Here is a 15,962-nt window from a genome sequence, read left to right as displayed (position 1 = left end):
CATTTCTTTGCCTTTTTCAGATGTGTGATGTCTTAGAACTGTCTATATTTTACGCTTAGTGTGTAACGTTAACTAATACTGTTACTGAATAAGAGAAGTTGCGTTCCTCTTCTTTTAACCTTTGTTAGCATAGACAACTACAGCTCCCATGAATTTTCCAGAGACACATTTTCAAAACATTATCAGAACTGTAGTTTTTGAATGCTTGTACGATAATAATGGATTTCTGTTCGTTAGGTTAACGATGTGTTTAGATTGTGTTGGCCTGTACGGTAGAAGACATCACGTTATCTCAAAATATGGACATAAAACCTCAATATCATACTTGAGTTTTTTACATGGAGGAATTGTAGTTGTGTCGGCGGCCATGACGGTGGGAATCCTACGACGTGCTGTGACGCTGCGACGTGACCAACGGTCGTAATGGGGCGGGGCTCGTAAACAGAAATCTAAATAAAGAAAGGATCGTGCAGAAATTTACTCCAAAGTATCTCACTTTTTCTCCACAAGTAAAAGGTAAGTTTGATTTGCAGTATGATAAGTTTTTAGCTCAATGTGAAGTTGCACGGATGTGATGCTGGAAATACGTAGGCCGGTGGTTTTTTACTCCATGCAACTGAAATGAATTTTATCTGCCTTGTGCGACGCCATCACTGTGTGTGTAAACCAATGGACAAAATGGCGAAATCCCCGAAATTTTCTGGCAACTCATATTCTGGCTCGTGTGAAAATGATGGAAATGTATTGGCGAAGACTGGCGGATAATCCAGAGAGCAGTGCAGCGCCTTAAAAGTGGTTGCGTTTTTTGAAACACAAGCGCACCTTTTTCTTCTGTTTAGGGATAATGGGCCTCAATGAATGAAGTGGGTTTGACACAGTCCCAATGTTTCACCACGCACGTACACAGAATGGGCCTCAAGCCAGTGGTGTGTGCTAATGTGCTTTCCTGGTGTTCGGATACGTGTTTATTATTTTCCTCATCCAGGTAAATCTGGTGTGATGCCGATACGCAGAGCAGCAGCGACTCCGACCCCGGAGAAGGCCCCCTCCGCTGCAGCAGAGAAAGGTGAGGCTGGGGTCGTCCATCTCTGGAACTTAAGACCCGAGAAAGCGCCTCCATCACGGACACAGATTGAGCTGGTCTCAGTACTCATTACAGACACACACGGTAGTCTTCAGTCTGGAGATGGGTGTGTGGGCATGCAAAGTTTGCTTTACAACCTTTCGTCACGGAAACAAGTCTCTAGACCTGATAATTAAAACAATCAAATGCTACAATTATTTTGGTGCTTACATGCACACTTAAATTAGAATTGGGTAATACCATGTGTTTGAGGAGAAAGTAGGAACAGTCATTCAGAATATTGCATCAAGCCCTTTTTACAATTGGGGGGAGGGGTATCATATTTAAGCCATTAGCCCAATGTGTTGATATAAAAATCCCAAACATTGATATTTAGTAATGCTAGAGGACATGCTTAACTACATCAGATATGGCCAATCAGCAGTCGCAAGGCCAAATAGTGCTCCAAAGTATGGAAATCAGCCAAAACAAGGCTTAATGACAAGCTGGAAATGCATAACAATCCTGCACAACTGCAGCAGTACCATCAACCTTTAGTCCATATGTTTTTAAGAGAAAATACAGCAACATAAACACGCCATTATCAGAGTCTGTTGCATGTTGTACCCTCCGTCTATCCCATGTTTCCTTTCCATCTCTACATCAGTGCCCTTACCCAAAATGGGTTGCAAACCTTTATTTGTGGGTGCTAACATTAGCCTCTTTCCGACCAAGTAGTTACAGGAACGTAGTTCTAGGAACAGTCCACTTCTAAACAGTTCTACTAATTACTCTCCCCCAAAACCGTTTTTCCCATTTGCATTCACACTGGCCAAGTGGCCATAGGAACTGACCTTTTGTTATTATAACACAGCCATCTAACCACCACAATAGCCGCTTATCAAACAAGTAGTTACAGGAACGTAGTTATAGGAAAAGTCCACTTCTAAAAAGATCTTCTTGGTATTCTCCCCCAAAAATTGCATTCACACTGGCGAAGTGGCCATAGGGACTGGTAGGAGGGGTAAGGAAGTGATGCAAGCACAGCAACGGTCTTTAAAGCGTTAAAATCAGAAAACAAATACACCAAAAAACGTATGAACTAAATCTAATGTATATAGCATATTTGTCATAATTTAAACAAGTCTCTCGAAGAAAAACGTGTGTGTGTGTGTGTGTGTGTGTGTGTGTGTGTGTGTGTGCATATACTATCCAAACTATCACAATCCAACACTGACAACCATATACACTCAGCGTTATCGCATATATTGTTTTGCTCTTAATTTAAATAGTTTCATCCTCACAGAGCCTGAAGCGTCATCAGAGGAGTCACCCTCCGCTGACGAGGAGCCGGCCGCATCTTCAGCCACGGCAGCCGAAGGCGAGGAGGGCGAGGCCACGGGCGACACGGAGCCCACAGAGAACGGGGAGAAGGCAGACGAAGCGGCAGCGGTGGAAAAGGACGGAGAAGGGACAGGGAAGAAAGAGTGAGTTTCACCAGAGAGCTAGTGTGCAACGCTGAACACTGCGATATTTCACTTTGATAGCACTTTTATCTGTTTATATTATCCTTGCCTCTGCTGGATAACAGCAGACTGCTCCTCTTATGGTTGCAGTGTTGCATTTCCAAAGGATGTGACCTGTCACAGCCACATTCATATATCAGACAAATGTCTCGGCCCCTTTGTCCGTCAGTCTCGGAGGAGTCCAGGAGGAGAGGACGGAAGCGTCATGCAAGTCTGACGATTTGTTACCAGCTCAGTCTACATCTGAAAGCTCAAAGAAGGGGCAGCATTATCTACTGCAAGCTACATACATTCAGAATAATGCATGACTAATACATGCAGAATCAAAACATTTTTATTTTTTTTTGCCCACTTATTAAATAATAAATTAAGCAAAATATGTTCCGAATGTTTCAAAAAACCTGCAGTTCTGCTGTAGGTGTAGGTGAAATTGTACATTTCTAAATCCTCGTGGACAAATTGGTCTTCATGAAAAAATAATGACTTTTGTTTTGACCATTCCTCAAAATTATGTACTCAGACATTCTAAGAAAACAAGTGAAAAATCCTCATATTTAGCTTTTGACCATTCCTCAAAATTATATACTCAGACATTCTAAGAAAACAAGTAAAAAATCCTCATATTTAGCTGTATGTGATGAGGTATTAGTGACATTTAACCTGGCTTCCCACGTTAACATAATTTCTCCTCCCTTTCTTCTCCCAGACCTTGACAAAGCAAACATTCCATTTTCTGCACGTAGTACACTAGCATAGCACTTCAGGTAGGGCCCAGTTGCCATGGTGATCATTAAGACAGATGTTCTCAAACTTCATTCTGTCTCTCCCGTCGGTGACAAATGGACAAAGTGACAAATGCAAGGACTGCGCGGCTGGACAGTGTGCAACACACTGCTATGTTCTCCTACTAAGGTGAGGATGTGATAAAGATAAGGGTGGTAACAATCACGGTGAAATATCGCTTCTAAAGAAACGAACCCCTTCACTGAACTTGTTTTGCTCCTCCTTTTTTTTTTGGTGGCAGGTTGAAGGACGGCTACAAGTACGAGAGAGCCAAAGTCAAGAAGGTGAAAAGGACAATTCCAGTGTGGGCTAGCGTCGCTGCCAGCAAAAAGCTTCCTGTTACCAACTTTGCAGGCACTCAGAACAAAGTGGATAATATCCTCATCGAAGCTATTACGGTGTGTACAAACACTGTAAATCCATTATTCATCAATGCAGTCATTTTCTTTTTTTTTTTAAAGAATAATTTGTAATTTTTCTGTCCACTCTCCTTACAGTCTTGTAATGAGAAGTCTGGGGTTTCATACCAGTCCGTCATGAAATATATTCTGAAAAAATACCCGGGGATGGAGCTTGACAAGAAGAAGTTTCTCATCAAGAAAGCAATGAAGAAACATTTGGAGAAGGGCACCATCAAACAGGTAAAGGATGGTAATTTACGGGGAGAACATCTTTATTGTTTTATACTTCTTCCAAGTAAAGAATATACATAAAAGCATTGTTTTAAATCGGTGTGAAGAAACATACATTTTCAACATAGACATTATCAAATGTGTGTACTGTATTTCATGGGACATAAATGAATACAAAAATTGGTTTGGCTGGTGTTATTGAAGTGTCAACTTCCCGAGTAAATGCACAGCCTTAAGGCCGTTTTATGGTCGTGCGTTAACTCCGCGCTGTAGCTACGGCATCATGACCCTTTCGGAGTTCTGCGTCGGAGTTGAACATGTTTCTTTGCACTGTGCAATTCACCGCCAGAACGCTGGCGGGGGGGAGGGGGTGGTTTCCGGAGGGTCAATCGCGAAACTCTTTGTTTACTTGTGCGTTGGTGTGTGCCTCGAGCCGGCTGTCGGTACACGATCCATGCTGCCTGCTCGATCCGTTCTGCGCACGCGCAGATGATAATCCTGTTTTACAAGTTCTCTTAATACATCCATGAGATTTACGACACTGCACGATCTGTCATTGTTGTAGCGGTCTGCCATTAGCCTCGTGGATGTATTAAGAGAACAGTTAGCCTCCACTGAGAAGCTAACGCTAGTTTAGCTAACAGCTAATTCGGCTAACCGCTAGCTGACAGCTTAATTCAGTCTAAAATAACGTTAACTCAAACTAAACACTGGGAAAAGCAGGCTACAGCTAAATTAAGACTTTACAGTAATAACAATAAAGACAAGTATTTAAGATTAAAGTAGAACTGACATAACAGCTGTTATATATTTTAATGGTTATTTTCAGGTTTGAGGGTCTTTTACATGCTGTCTCAGCTAGCGGTTAGCCGAATTAGCTGTTAGCTAAACTAATGTTAGCTTTCCGGCGGAGGCCGCGGCGTGTAGTTACATTTTTCGAGAGGTCCGACATAGACGCAGAGTGGTTTACGGAGGTAAGCCGTTGATGCTACGCACAACCATAAAACGGCCTTAACACTGTTACCGTCATTAAATTGCCTGAAATCGACACTAGGCTGCTGTAGTACAGTATAACTAGTGGTGTAATGGGCCGTAGTTGATTTGTATGGATTCTCGCAGTAAAGACTTTTCACACTGAGCTGCAACGCATGTCTTTCGGTTTAATTAAAGGCTTTCATTTTTTTAACGGAACTCTGAATCCCAAAATTGAGAACAGCTTACCTACCCAACAAACAACTAGTCGAATATTCAAGTCCAGCCCTACTATAGACTAGCGTCCCGTGCACAGCACTTCAACCTTCGGAGAAATCCAAAGCTTGACAGGTGTTAATGAATGGTGTGTTTTACAGATGTTCATAAAAATGTGTCTGTCGCCGGTTTGCTCACTGTTGTTTTTTTTGTTTTTTTATCCGTCTCACACAGCTAAAGGGTAAAGGCCTTTCAGGAACATTCGCCATTGGGAAGCAGCCCACCTCGTCTAAGGTATGTTGCAACCGAGCCTGGAAGTAAAGTGATGTGCAATAGTTATGTACCAGACTATTTCCTGGCAGGGAGCTGCAACTTCCTAGATTCTCTGCTGGCTGACTGGCATGAGCTACAGTAATTGTTGTGTTGTTTATACTTTTATAGGTTTTTGTACATATTAAGTGAATGAGGGAAAACGCGTTCATCAGCTTTACAGGTGCTGGGTATTTGTTACTGTTGGACAGAGCCCTGTTTCCAGTGATATTAATCTCCCTCTTGTCTTAAAGTGCTCATATTATGCTTTTTGGCTTTTTCCCTTTCCTTTATTGTGTTATACATCTTTTTTTGTGCACATTTTAGGTTTATAAAGTGAAAAAGCCCAAAGTCCACCCCAAAGGGACTTACCATCTTCCAGAGAAAACACTGTTCACAAACTGCTCCAAACAGCTGTATTTAGTTCAGCCTTTACTTCCGTGACGAACGTGCGTCACTTTGTAACACACGTTATAATGCTCGCCTAGCTGCTAGCATGGCACGCCCTCATACTCGTAGACAGTTAAAGAAATGGACCAACAGATCCCGTTGCTCTGGATGGAGACCAGTGAAGGATATTAGAAGCACTTTTCCGGTGATGGCTGAGCGTTACTGCGCAGCCTCCAACTGAGCTTGAAGACGTAGATGTGACGTGAGCAACGTGTCTGAAAGTTGGAAGTCTTCTGGAAGCTGTGCCAAGAGAAATCTCAATCATTCCGAATATTGCAGAGAAGGAGAGCGTAGGTATATGTAAGGAGATAACCTAGGCACAGGCTAATTATTGCTAACTAAAATGCTAGTTAACATTAGTAATTAAACTTAAACAGCTAATGTAAGTCGAAATTGCCTGCGAGCTTCTCCTGTACTATACGGTAATTCCTCTACTATGCGACAGAAAGTTGCGTGGTTATGACACAATCGTTAGCCTATTTTTACAAAAATGTCTGCTACGGAGCCAGAATGTGAGATACAAGGTAATGGAGCCTTTTATACATTGTCGTGTTTCTTTAGAAATAAACAATGGACAAATAAAGTCTTTAAAAGCTTCAGATGTAAAGTTATTCGCTGTCAAAGTGACATCAAAATGAATGGCAGTCAATGGGATGCTAACGGGCGGTGAGTGCTAGGTAGCATCAAAATGGCGCCATAGGAGTTACGCTTTGTAGAGGCTGTCTTACCCCCTTGCTCATACTCTGCAACTGACTAGCTAGCAGTACTTACTGCGCATGTGCGATTCCCAACAAAGACGGAACAGAAGTGTGATGCCTCACTCTGTAGCTAAAACAGAGAACTCACCACACAGGGTGAAAAGAGGAGCTGCAGCAATGTGCAGTACAACAAAAATATGGTGTTTTCTGAAAATTAAACCACGTAAACCTATTCTGGTACAACCTCTAAATACAATTATTAACCTGAAAATGAGCATAATATGAGCACTTAAAAAAGCAAGCAAGAAAGCACATAAATGTATTTCCCAAAATGTAAGTCATGAGTGAAGTTTTAATCCTGTCATTACAGTTTGGGCTGCAGCGTTTATTCATTAATGTCCAACTTGATCTGTAGGGCCGAGGTTGTGCTCAGCAGCGGAATACCTTTTTGTAGGAGATCACAGTATCTCGTAGATCTAGTCCTTACATTAATGACGACGTGTCAACGTTTTTTTTTTTTTTTTCCTATGACACTGGGATGTGTTTGGTTGTAATCGTCATGTCTGTAAACTGATGGTGTTTTAGAAAGCTGCTCAGAAGACGGAGTCTCTGGGGGATGCTCTTCCTCTCATCATCACTCGGCTCTGTGAGCCCAAAGAGGCCTCCTACAACCTGATCAAGAAATACCTGGAGCAGCACTTCCCCGACTTCGACATCGAGAACAGGTACGGAGCACTGTTTTACCGTTGAACGTTGTTTTCTGTAACTTTGCAGAGGATCAGGGCTCCAACTAACAATTATTTTCATTGTTGATTCTTCAGTTATTTTTTTTTTTTATTTATTTTAAAAGTCTTTGAAGTTTCCAGTTTTAATCTGACCAACGCTAAAAAAACAAAAAACAAACCAGCTTCTAAAAGTTGTCCTGCAAATTCCACCCCACAGGTTCCTGTACTTTCTGAAAGTACTACCCCCAGGCAGGTACTTTTTGGGGGGTAAAATGTCCTTGGAGCATAATTTAGACACACGTCCCTGCGGTCGAAACGCATTGAGTTCCTCAATAAGGTTGCTAGTCCCTGGGGAAAGGTCCTGTGGTATTGATGCTCACTATAACGGAATTTCCAAGCTTAAATGTAAAATGAAATGACAACATAAAAAGGTAAAAACTGCAATAATGGGGTAAAGATGATTTTTCAGGAATTACCTTCAAAGATACACAGCCACGCTGGAGTTTAGTGACTCAGTAACTTACAAGAAAAGGGGTGTGTGTGTAAGTTTATTTACTAGCTTGGACTATTCAGTATACTAATGATTTACTGACTCTGGTTGGTCCTCAGGCCGGACGTCCTGAAGACAGCCCTGGTGAAGGCAGTAGAGAAAGGACAACTGGAGCAAATCACTGGGAAAGGAGCCAGAGGGACTTTCCAGGTAAAGCTTTTTATTAAATTTGTGTCCCAAAATGAGTTGCATCTGTCGTTTTTTGAAATGACTCATGGCACATAAACTGGACAGTGACGTGGTGTTTTTCATGAGCACCAATGGCTTATGTCACAAGTTCTCCTCTCACTCAATATTATCTGTTCATTTTTAAGCATTAAACAGTAAAAAAAAAAAAAAAAAGAACACGTGCATGATGTATTTTTATTTGCAGGTCAAAAACCACCCACAGTGAACCACAGGATCGGCTCTGATTCCAGGCCTGATTAAGCTCTACAGTGCCAGTCAATCTGCTAATTAACCAATACTTCTGTTGGTTTATAAATCACTAAACGGGTTAGGGCCAACATACATTTTTGATCTGCTGCTACACCATGAACCACCCAGACCTCTCAGGTCGTCTAGGACAGGTCTGCTTTCTGTCCCCAGAGTCAGAACTAAACAGGGGGAAGCAGCGGTCAGTTTTTATGCTCCACATATCTGGAACAAACTCCCAGAAAACTGCAGGTCCGCCGCAACTCTGTTCTTTTAAATCAAGGCTGAAGACCTTCCTTTTTGATGCTGCCTTATTTTAAACAATTGTTCATTTCTTATACTGCACTGCAACTTTTGTGTTCATGTGTGAATTGTATATATTGATCATTTGCATTGTGTGGGTGGTTTTTAACTGCTCTTTAATGTTTTATGTAAAGCACTTTGAACTGCCCTGTTGCTGAAATGTGCTATACAAATAAAGCTGCCTTGCCTTGTCAGCTTGGGCATCATTGTTGTATAATACTATTTCAGTACAATTTTAGAGATTGCGAGATAAAGATATTGCCAAGTAATAATCCCTCTAGAACATGAAAGCTATGGGAAAATAAAAGTGTCTGTAAAATGCCAGTAAACAATGTGTCTTACTGGCACTAATTGTCTTACTGCTGGCATTTAAAAAAACAAAAACAAAAAAAAAACCGATTTGGTGAAAGGCAATAATGACCTAAAATCCTAAAAATCTTTTATATCCGACTGTCACAGCTGAAGCGTACCGGTAACCAGGTCCTGCTGAAGGGCAGCACCTTGGAGGACGCCATCACAGCCGCCATCACAGCCATGAACGAACCTAAAACCTGCAGCACCACCACTTTACGCAAACACCTAGTGGACGCAAACAAGGATATAAAGGAGTACCAATTAGGTAAGACTCCTCTCTCTCTCCCTCTCCTTCCCCCTCTCGCTGATACTGTATGTCTTAACAGGACTGCTGCTGACTTCTGACTGCTCTCTCAGGTCATTTCAAATTTGGTAAAGTATTTTCAAATGATGAGGTTTTCGCACAAAAGGAACGTAAATGGAAACAAACCACTCCTGCACCATACTCCTCTCCTCTGCTGCCCGTCCATAGTGTCACTATGTTACAGAAGTGCATAGTTTCGCCCATATCTGGCCAAATACCCCCACACTATTGACTGATCACAGGCGCTGTCCTCTGCAGGGAATTACACAAACTCTTGCACCTACGTTTCGAGCCTACAAGAGGTCGGATACTCAAAATCTAGATTTCTGGGGTGGAGTGTCACGTTAGGGGCTTGTTTTGTAATGTGTGCTTTCTTTTCATTTTGTAACGTGAAATCTAATCCCACTGTGATAATTTTGGTAAGTTTGTGCATCCAAAATGTTGTCATTGAAAAAGTGAACTCTTTTCTTTAGTGGCCAATCTGAGGAGGACCCTGACAAAGTGTAAAGTACTCGGCTGGATGGAGCAGATCACCGGTCACGGCTTCACAGGGACCTACCAGCTCTCGTTCCCTTTCTACCCGAGGTATGGCAACTACATTTCCATTGTTAAAACGAAAAGGTCTCCAACTCTTGTTTCTTTAGTGAATGCAGTGTGTGTTCTACTGTACTTTGACTCAAATCACAAAAGAAACACAGCAAGAGAAACTAGCACAGTTGATATACTTTGTCTTTGTATGCTGTCCTAGATCATTTGATTTTTTTTTTTTTTCTCCTTAGCCCTACCATCCTGTACCCAGACAAGTTCAACAAGCCTCCGCAGAAAACCACTCCGCGGAGGCGGACGGTTGAATCTTCTGACGAGGAAGAGTCCGAAGAGGAGGAAGAGTCTGAGGATGAGGCTCCCTCTCGGAAGAGGTGGGTGTTAAAAATGTTTCATCTGTATTCAGTATGCTTAAAGCTTGATTTATGGTTGTGCGGAGGCTCCACGCAGCGCTTTCGCCGTAGACTACCTAAGTGGCCTGAAGTTTATACTTGTGCGTCGATCTCTTTAAGAGAATAGCAGGGCCGGCGTGTGTGTTCCTGGGGAGTGTGTGGTAGAGAGAGTGACGGCGATTAGCTTGGGAGCGAGTTACGACTCTAGAGTCATAGTGAGAGTAGTCTATGTCCTTGACGTTCCACTTCTGGGATTGCTCCGATGCCGCAGGAAATTCTGCCGGATGCGTGTATTTTCCGTTTCCTTCCACTTTCTTTGTGTTGTAATTTGGCTATGGTTAACTGCTCCTCAGATCTCTGCAGGGTAAATCCAGACAGCTAGCTAGACTATCTGTCCAATCTGTTTTCTCTCACACAACTATTTTGCAGCAGCTCCATACAGAGCTTACCCCCTGCTCATGAAGATTGTGATTGGTTTAAAGAAATGGCAATAAAGCAGAGCACGTTTTTCTCCCATCCCGGAATGCTGTGTGGACTAGCCAGACCCTCCTCCGCTCCGCAGCGCGTGGATGGTCTGGCAAAGCGAGACTATAGTGAGATAAACAAAGTGTCTCTCCTGTGCTTCCTGACCACGGTGAGAAGTCTGTAGCAGGAAATCCTTGATTTCATGTTTGTTTTTTTTTTTTTTTATGGAAAAGGAGAACCACGAAATGAGTAGGGGGGGAAATGCAACACTACCAAGCCAGGCCGAGCGACGCACGTCGCCGCGACGTGTAGTTACATCTTTTGAGAGGTGCACGTCAGACTACGGCGTAGGGTCCGGCGTATGTCTGTCAGCTCATTCCGCTCGCCGTTTCCGGGTTAGCACTCTACCAACCAGATGGGTCATTTGAGTCCGACTGCCGGAAGTGCCCGCCCCGCTGATTATACATGTCAAATGGCCAAAATGAAGGCCGACGGTCCCTTGGACGGACGACGGCATGGAACACACCGAACAGACTCGAGTCACTGATCTCGCCAGACTGTCCAACGGCCGATTATCCAAGTACATCTCGCTGCAGTATGCGGGAAGGCGGGGCTTGACATCAAGCCCCGCCCACATCCAAGTCTTTAACTCTTCAGTTTTTTTTTGCTTACGTCATTCCCCATACGCTCTAACGGACCAAGACCGTTCTCTTAATACATCCATGACCAAGACAGCCTGGTAGAATTTTTTTTACTATGAAGAAAATTATTTGGATAAATGACATGTTTTTTATTTTGAATCTTTTAATTTTATTTGAAAATGTTATATCTATAAATGTAAATGATCTGAAAGAAAACCGAATAGGCTAGTCACCAATTTAAAAATGACATGAAATTATATTTTAAAACTTTAAAAAAGGACTGACAAGAAAGCCATCCGGACTCTGAACATTTACAATGCCTTACAACCTCTTTAATGTAAATTTAATGCACCCCTTTTTCGTATATGTATGTATGCATTTAATGTTTTCAATGTGTTTATGGATCTGTACTTGAATAATAAAGTTTTTTGAAGACAAAAAAAAAAAAAAAAAAAGACAGCCTGGTAGCGAAGCTGATATAGCCTCTTGATTCACATTAGATAGAAACTGATGATGTAGGCTAAACCCAAACGATATTTCATGCAACAGTGAAGTTTTCATGTAGTTACTACTGATTTCTGATTTTGAAATGATATCCAAATTTGAAAAATGGGTCATTTTAAACCTTGTTAATATTGATGACAATGTAAAACGGAAAACGAGCCATATTTCATTTAATTTAGCCCTCAAAAGTATAATGGTGTGTTGTTTCGTTATGGACTTTCATATTAACAGCAAGAATTCAGTCACAACCAAATGTACAAATGGGCGATTTTGCTTTAACAATTAACAGGTGAACCAGAAGCATACAGGTGAAACTCGAAAAATTAGAATATTGTGCAAAAGTTCATTTATTTCAGTAATTCAACTTAAAAGGTAAAACTAATTATATAGACTTATTACATGCAAAGCGAGATATTTCAAGCCTGTATTTGCTATCATTTTGATGACTATGGCTTACAGTTTATGAAAACCCTCAGAAAATTTGAATATTGTGAAAAGGTTCAATATTTTAGGCTCAAAGTGTCCCACTCTAATCAGCTAATTAATCTAAAACACCTGCAAAGGGTTCCTGAGTCTTTAAATAGTCTCTCAGTCTGGTTCAGTAGAACTCACAATCATGCGAGATGCTCCTCGGATATTACCTGCACAGTAACACACCTAATCTAAGTATTTCAAAAGGTCGAACACACATACAGATGTTTAGATACAGTAAAATCGCTACGTGATTACCGTTATATCAGAGGGCTGAAGTTGCATTTTAACAGCAGTGCAAGTTGCTGCTGTGGTTTAGCTGAAGCTAACGCAGCCTGAGCTTTCACGTTACAATTTAAAAGGTGTTGACCGTTGACTTAGCTAGCACGCAAACAGTTCATTTACATGTCTACGAGCATGTTAGCAAACTACACCAAAAGACAAATACTGAGGAATATTGATAGAAAGCAGGGGAAACTAGTAGGCTACTTCCATACTTTTTAGCATTGGCTAATTAGCAACCTGCCTTCCATCAGATGTAGCTTCCGAGCTAGCTAGCAGCTAGCCCCAGAAGCTCATGAAAACAAGGCTTTCACCGGAGCAGTCTTACGTTATTTCCGAACCACTCTTTTCGTTTCAAAGTCGGAAATCAAATGAACGAAAAAGTACACGGGCCCAATTACAGTTCACTGTTGTTGCATGAAATGTCGTTTGTGTTTAGCTTACATAAGTTTCTGTCATCTAATGTGAAACAAGAGGATATGAGATTTGCTACCGTCTAGGTCCGTTCGAGCCATAGACTGTATGGTTCGAGCGTATGGGGAGACGACGTAGGTTTAAAAAAAAAAAAAAAAAAGACTGACTTGGATGTGGGCGGGGCTTGATGTCAAGCCCCGCTTCCCGCAGACTGCAGCGAGATGCTCCTCCGATTATCGGCTCGGTGTGTCCGGGCCTTTAAAGGCATACTATGTAACTTTTCCCTCTTCGGTCCCTCTACAGGTTTAAAGGCATACTATGTAACTTTTCCCTCTTCGGTCCCTCTACAGGTTACAAACTTAAGACTTTTTTTTCTTTCTTTTTTTTTTTTTTTTTAAGTTGTAAATTACATGAAAGGAAACATTTTTACAAACAATTTGAATTAAACCTCAACATTTTCGCACACATTTATCATATTATAAACCACCATACATATGTATTATATGGTAGAGACTATAGACAGCAACCAACAAGAAGCTATACCATACCTAAATCAAAATTCACACGAAATATTTCACCATATATTCTCGGTTCAGACCTCTTGGTGTCAGTATCTGAGGTTAAAAATGTTTCCTTTTTGGAGAATAAGACAAACATTGTTAAATATTTTCACCTGACGAAGATCCAAGTGGGATGGTCTTTCTAAATAAATGTGTGGTTTGGAGTCGGTGTGCAGGCGTTACTCTTTTAATTGATGCCGTTTTCCAATAGCCTTGCACCCCCATGTGATGTGTTTATTGTAACACTTCCTCTACTTCAGTAACCGTTCCCTGTTCAAATTACTTTGTAGAAAATCTGTGAAGAGGCCTCCACCCAAGGCTCGCCGTCCTCCACCGGCAAAAAAGTCCCAGAGCCCAAGCCAGTCAAAAGCTAAAGGCAGAGGACGCGCCCTCGCAAAGAAGTCTCCGGCCAAAAAGGCGGTGTCTTCAGCCAAGAGACGGGGAAGGAAACCGCCAGCCTCTAAGAAGGACTCTACACCGCCACCCAAAGCCACGCCTGTCAAGAGAGGAGCTCCTGCAAGAAAGCCCAAAACGCCAGCTGTTAAAAAGCTGACCAAAAGGGGGTCCAAGCGACCGGCGTCAAGAGAGTCCTCCCCCGAGGAGGCTGTAGTCCCAAAGGAGACGACGAGGAGCGGGTCCAAGCGATCTAAGCCGGCAGAGTCGTCTCCCGAGGAGCCTGAAGTCAAAAAGCCGCCGACCAAAAGTGGGTCCAGGCGGCCCGAGCCTGAAGAGTCATCCCCAGAAGAGGCTGTAGTGAAAAGGGGGGCGAGGAGCAGCAAGCAGTCCCCCCGTAAGTCCAAGAGAGGGAAATACTGAGCCCAGCTGCGCCTTCCACGAACTGGGCCACTCTGAATATGAAGCCGTCTGCCGCTTTCTTTCAGTGCTCTCTCTCTCTTTTTATCATGTTCTCCCTTTTTAACAGGGCAGTAGTTCATTTTTTTATTTCTATTGTAGAATAAGAACGTTATCCTACCAAGTTTACTGTACATTGAGTCTCTGAATTTCCTTTTTAATCAACATGTGTAGAAAAGCTCATTTAGTGTTGCTGTTACAACAGAAGTGTGACCAGCTGCCAGATCAGGAAAGCATAGCGAGAGCTGACAACCTGTAACTAGAGCCATGTAGTGACTTCTGTTTTTATATCTGTTCATCACCCACTGTTTAGGCGTTGGCAGCACATGTTCCTAATATCAAATGAAGTGCGATATCAGTGTTTTGGTGGGGGGGTTGGGGGTTATTACCCTTTTTTTTTTTAGTTCAAATATGGGTTGAAAAGTTTGAACCTTTTCCTAATGATATTAATATTTTATAAAACACAGACTTTAAGGTTGTTGTCATGTGTCCTGGGATACAATTACAATATTTTTGACCGTGCAGTACTGCATCAGAAAATTGTCCTTATTATACTATTAATTCTTCTTATGATCAAATGTGATTTGTTTATTTAAAACAAAAAAAAATGCCCCTTGTAAAGATTAGGTCTGCAGGTGGCAGGTTGAGGACTTAACAGAGAATAACACACTGTTAGTATTAATTTCAAACGCATTGAAGAAAATGTCTTTTTTTGATGTGTGTGTGTGTGTGTGTGCGCGTGTGTGTGTAAACAAACATATACATGAAATTATTTTATTGCTTCACCGCTGTAATTCAGTACCAAACTGTAAGAAATGTGTGTTGTGAATAACAAAAAGGAGGATAATAGCTCATACATACCCTGCATGCATGTATTCCTTGTGTTGTTAAGCTTTTTTTTTTTTCCCCAAGTCATTAATAAAATGGCTATATTTGTAAACTCTTGGTTTATTTTTATTTATTTTTTTTATTAATTTAGCATACAGGGACTAACAATCTAAATGAAATTGCACATTTTCCTGATTCCAGAACATATAGTAGTAGTGGAATATATCAGTCATACATGATTAGTTTAAGAGCTTTTTAAGAGGTCAGTGCTTCAGGGTTGCTAGGACTAGCAGGTGTCCTTGTAGGGATTTAAAATGATTACCTGAATGATTTAAATGATTCACCATTTAACTTCCTGAAGGTTTATTCAGAAAAAAACAATAAGGGGATGTCTTTACATAAAAACATGTTTACAGCCTCCTTATTGTTTAAAGTGGAGAGTCATTGTACTGTTATTTCTTGAGAAAGTTATACATTTTTAATTGATTACCTAAATTGTGCATACTTGTATAACAATTGTTGATATTGTTTCAGTGTGGAAGAGGGGTTCAAGGGGTGTGTGTGTGTGTGCATGGATGTATTAAAAGAAGGGTGTGTGCAGTGGTGGAAAGTAATTAAAAAAATTGTATTCTTTTCTACCCCATTAATCTCACTGACCCCCAGATTTATCTTGTGACCCTTATGAGGGGGCTCCAAAGTTAGAAAACACTG

General features: G+C 41.5%; 1 protein-coding gene across 2 annotated transcripts; it reads left to right on the top strand.

Moving 5' to 3' along the window:
* The first annotated feature begins 265 nt into the window (after positions 1 to 265).
* hp1bp3 (heterochromatin protein 1, binding protein 3) lies at positions 266 to 15,339 on the top strand. Of its 2 annotated transcripts, XM_031302007.2 has the most exons (13): positions 266 to 516; positions 986 to 1,066; positions 2,370 to 2,550; positions 3,439 to 3,501; positions 3,614 to 3,770; positions 3,870 to 4,013; positions 5,427 to 5,486; positions 7,235 to 7,374; positions 7,984 to 8,074; positions 9,101 to 9,260; positions 9,773 to 9,884; positions 10,079 to 10,216; positions 13,862 to 15,339. In XM_031302007.2, exons 2-13 carry the CDS (start codon positions 1,000 to 1,002, stop codon positions 14,385 to 14,387), a joined length of 1,839 nt encoding a protein of 612 aa, XP_031157867.1. In that variant the 5' UTR covers positions 266 to 516; positions 986 to 999; the 3' UTR covers positions 14,388 to 15,339. The 2 variants fall into 2 exon arrangements, with proteins under 2 accessions (XP_031157867.1, XP_031157868.1); XM_031302008.2 differs by lacking the exon at positions 3,439 to 3,501.
* The last annotated feature ends 623 nt before the right edge of the window (positions 15,340 to 15,962 follow it).

This window comes from Sander lucioperca, chromosome 6 (assembly GCF_008315115.2).
Source record: "Sander lucioperca isolate FBNREF2018 chromosome 6, SLUC_FBN_1.2, whole genome shotgun sequence".
NCBI classification, from domain to species: Eukaryota; Metazoa; Chordata; class Actinopteri; order Perciformes; family Percidae; genus Sander; species Sander lucioperca.
This window is presented reverse-complemented; position numbering and strand designations above follow the sequence as displayed.

Excerpts from the sequence above, each read along its gene's own strand:
- hp1bp3 (XM_031302007.2), top strand. The coding sequence starts at position 1,000 with ATGCCGATACGCAGAGCAGCAGCGACTCCGACCCCGGAGAAGGCCCCC. Across the intron at positions 5,487-7,234 it reads AGCAGCCCACCTCGTCTAAG|AAAGCTGCTCAGAAGACGGA; the intron begins GTATGTTGCAAC and ends ATGGTGTTTTAG. Across the intron at positions 10,217-13,861 it reads GAGGCTCCCTCTCGGAAGAG|AAAATCTGTGAAGAGGCCTC; the intron begins GTGGGTGTTAAA and ends ATTACTTTGTAG.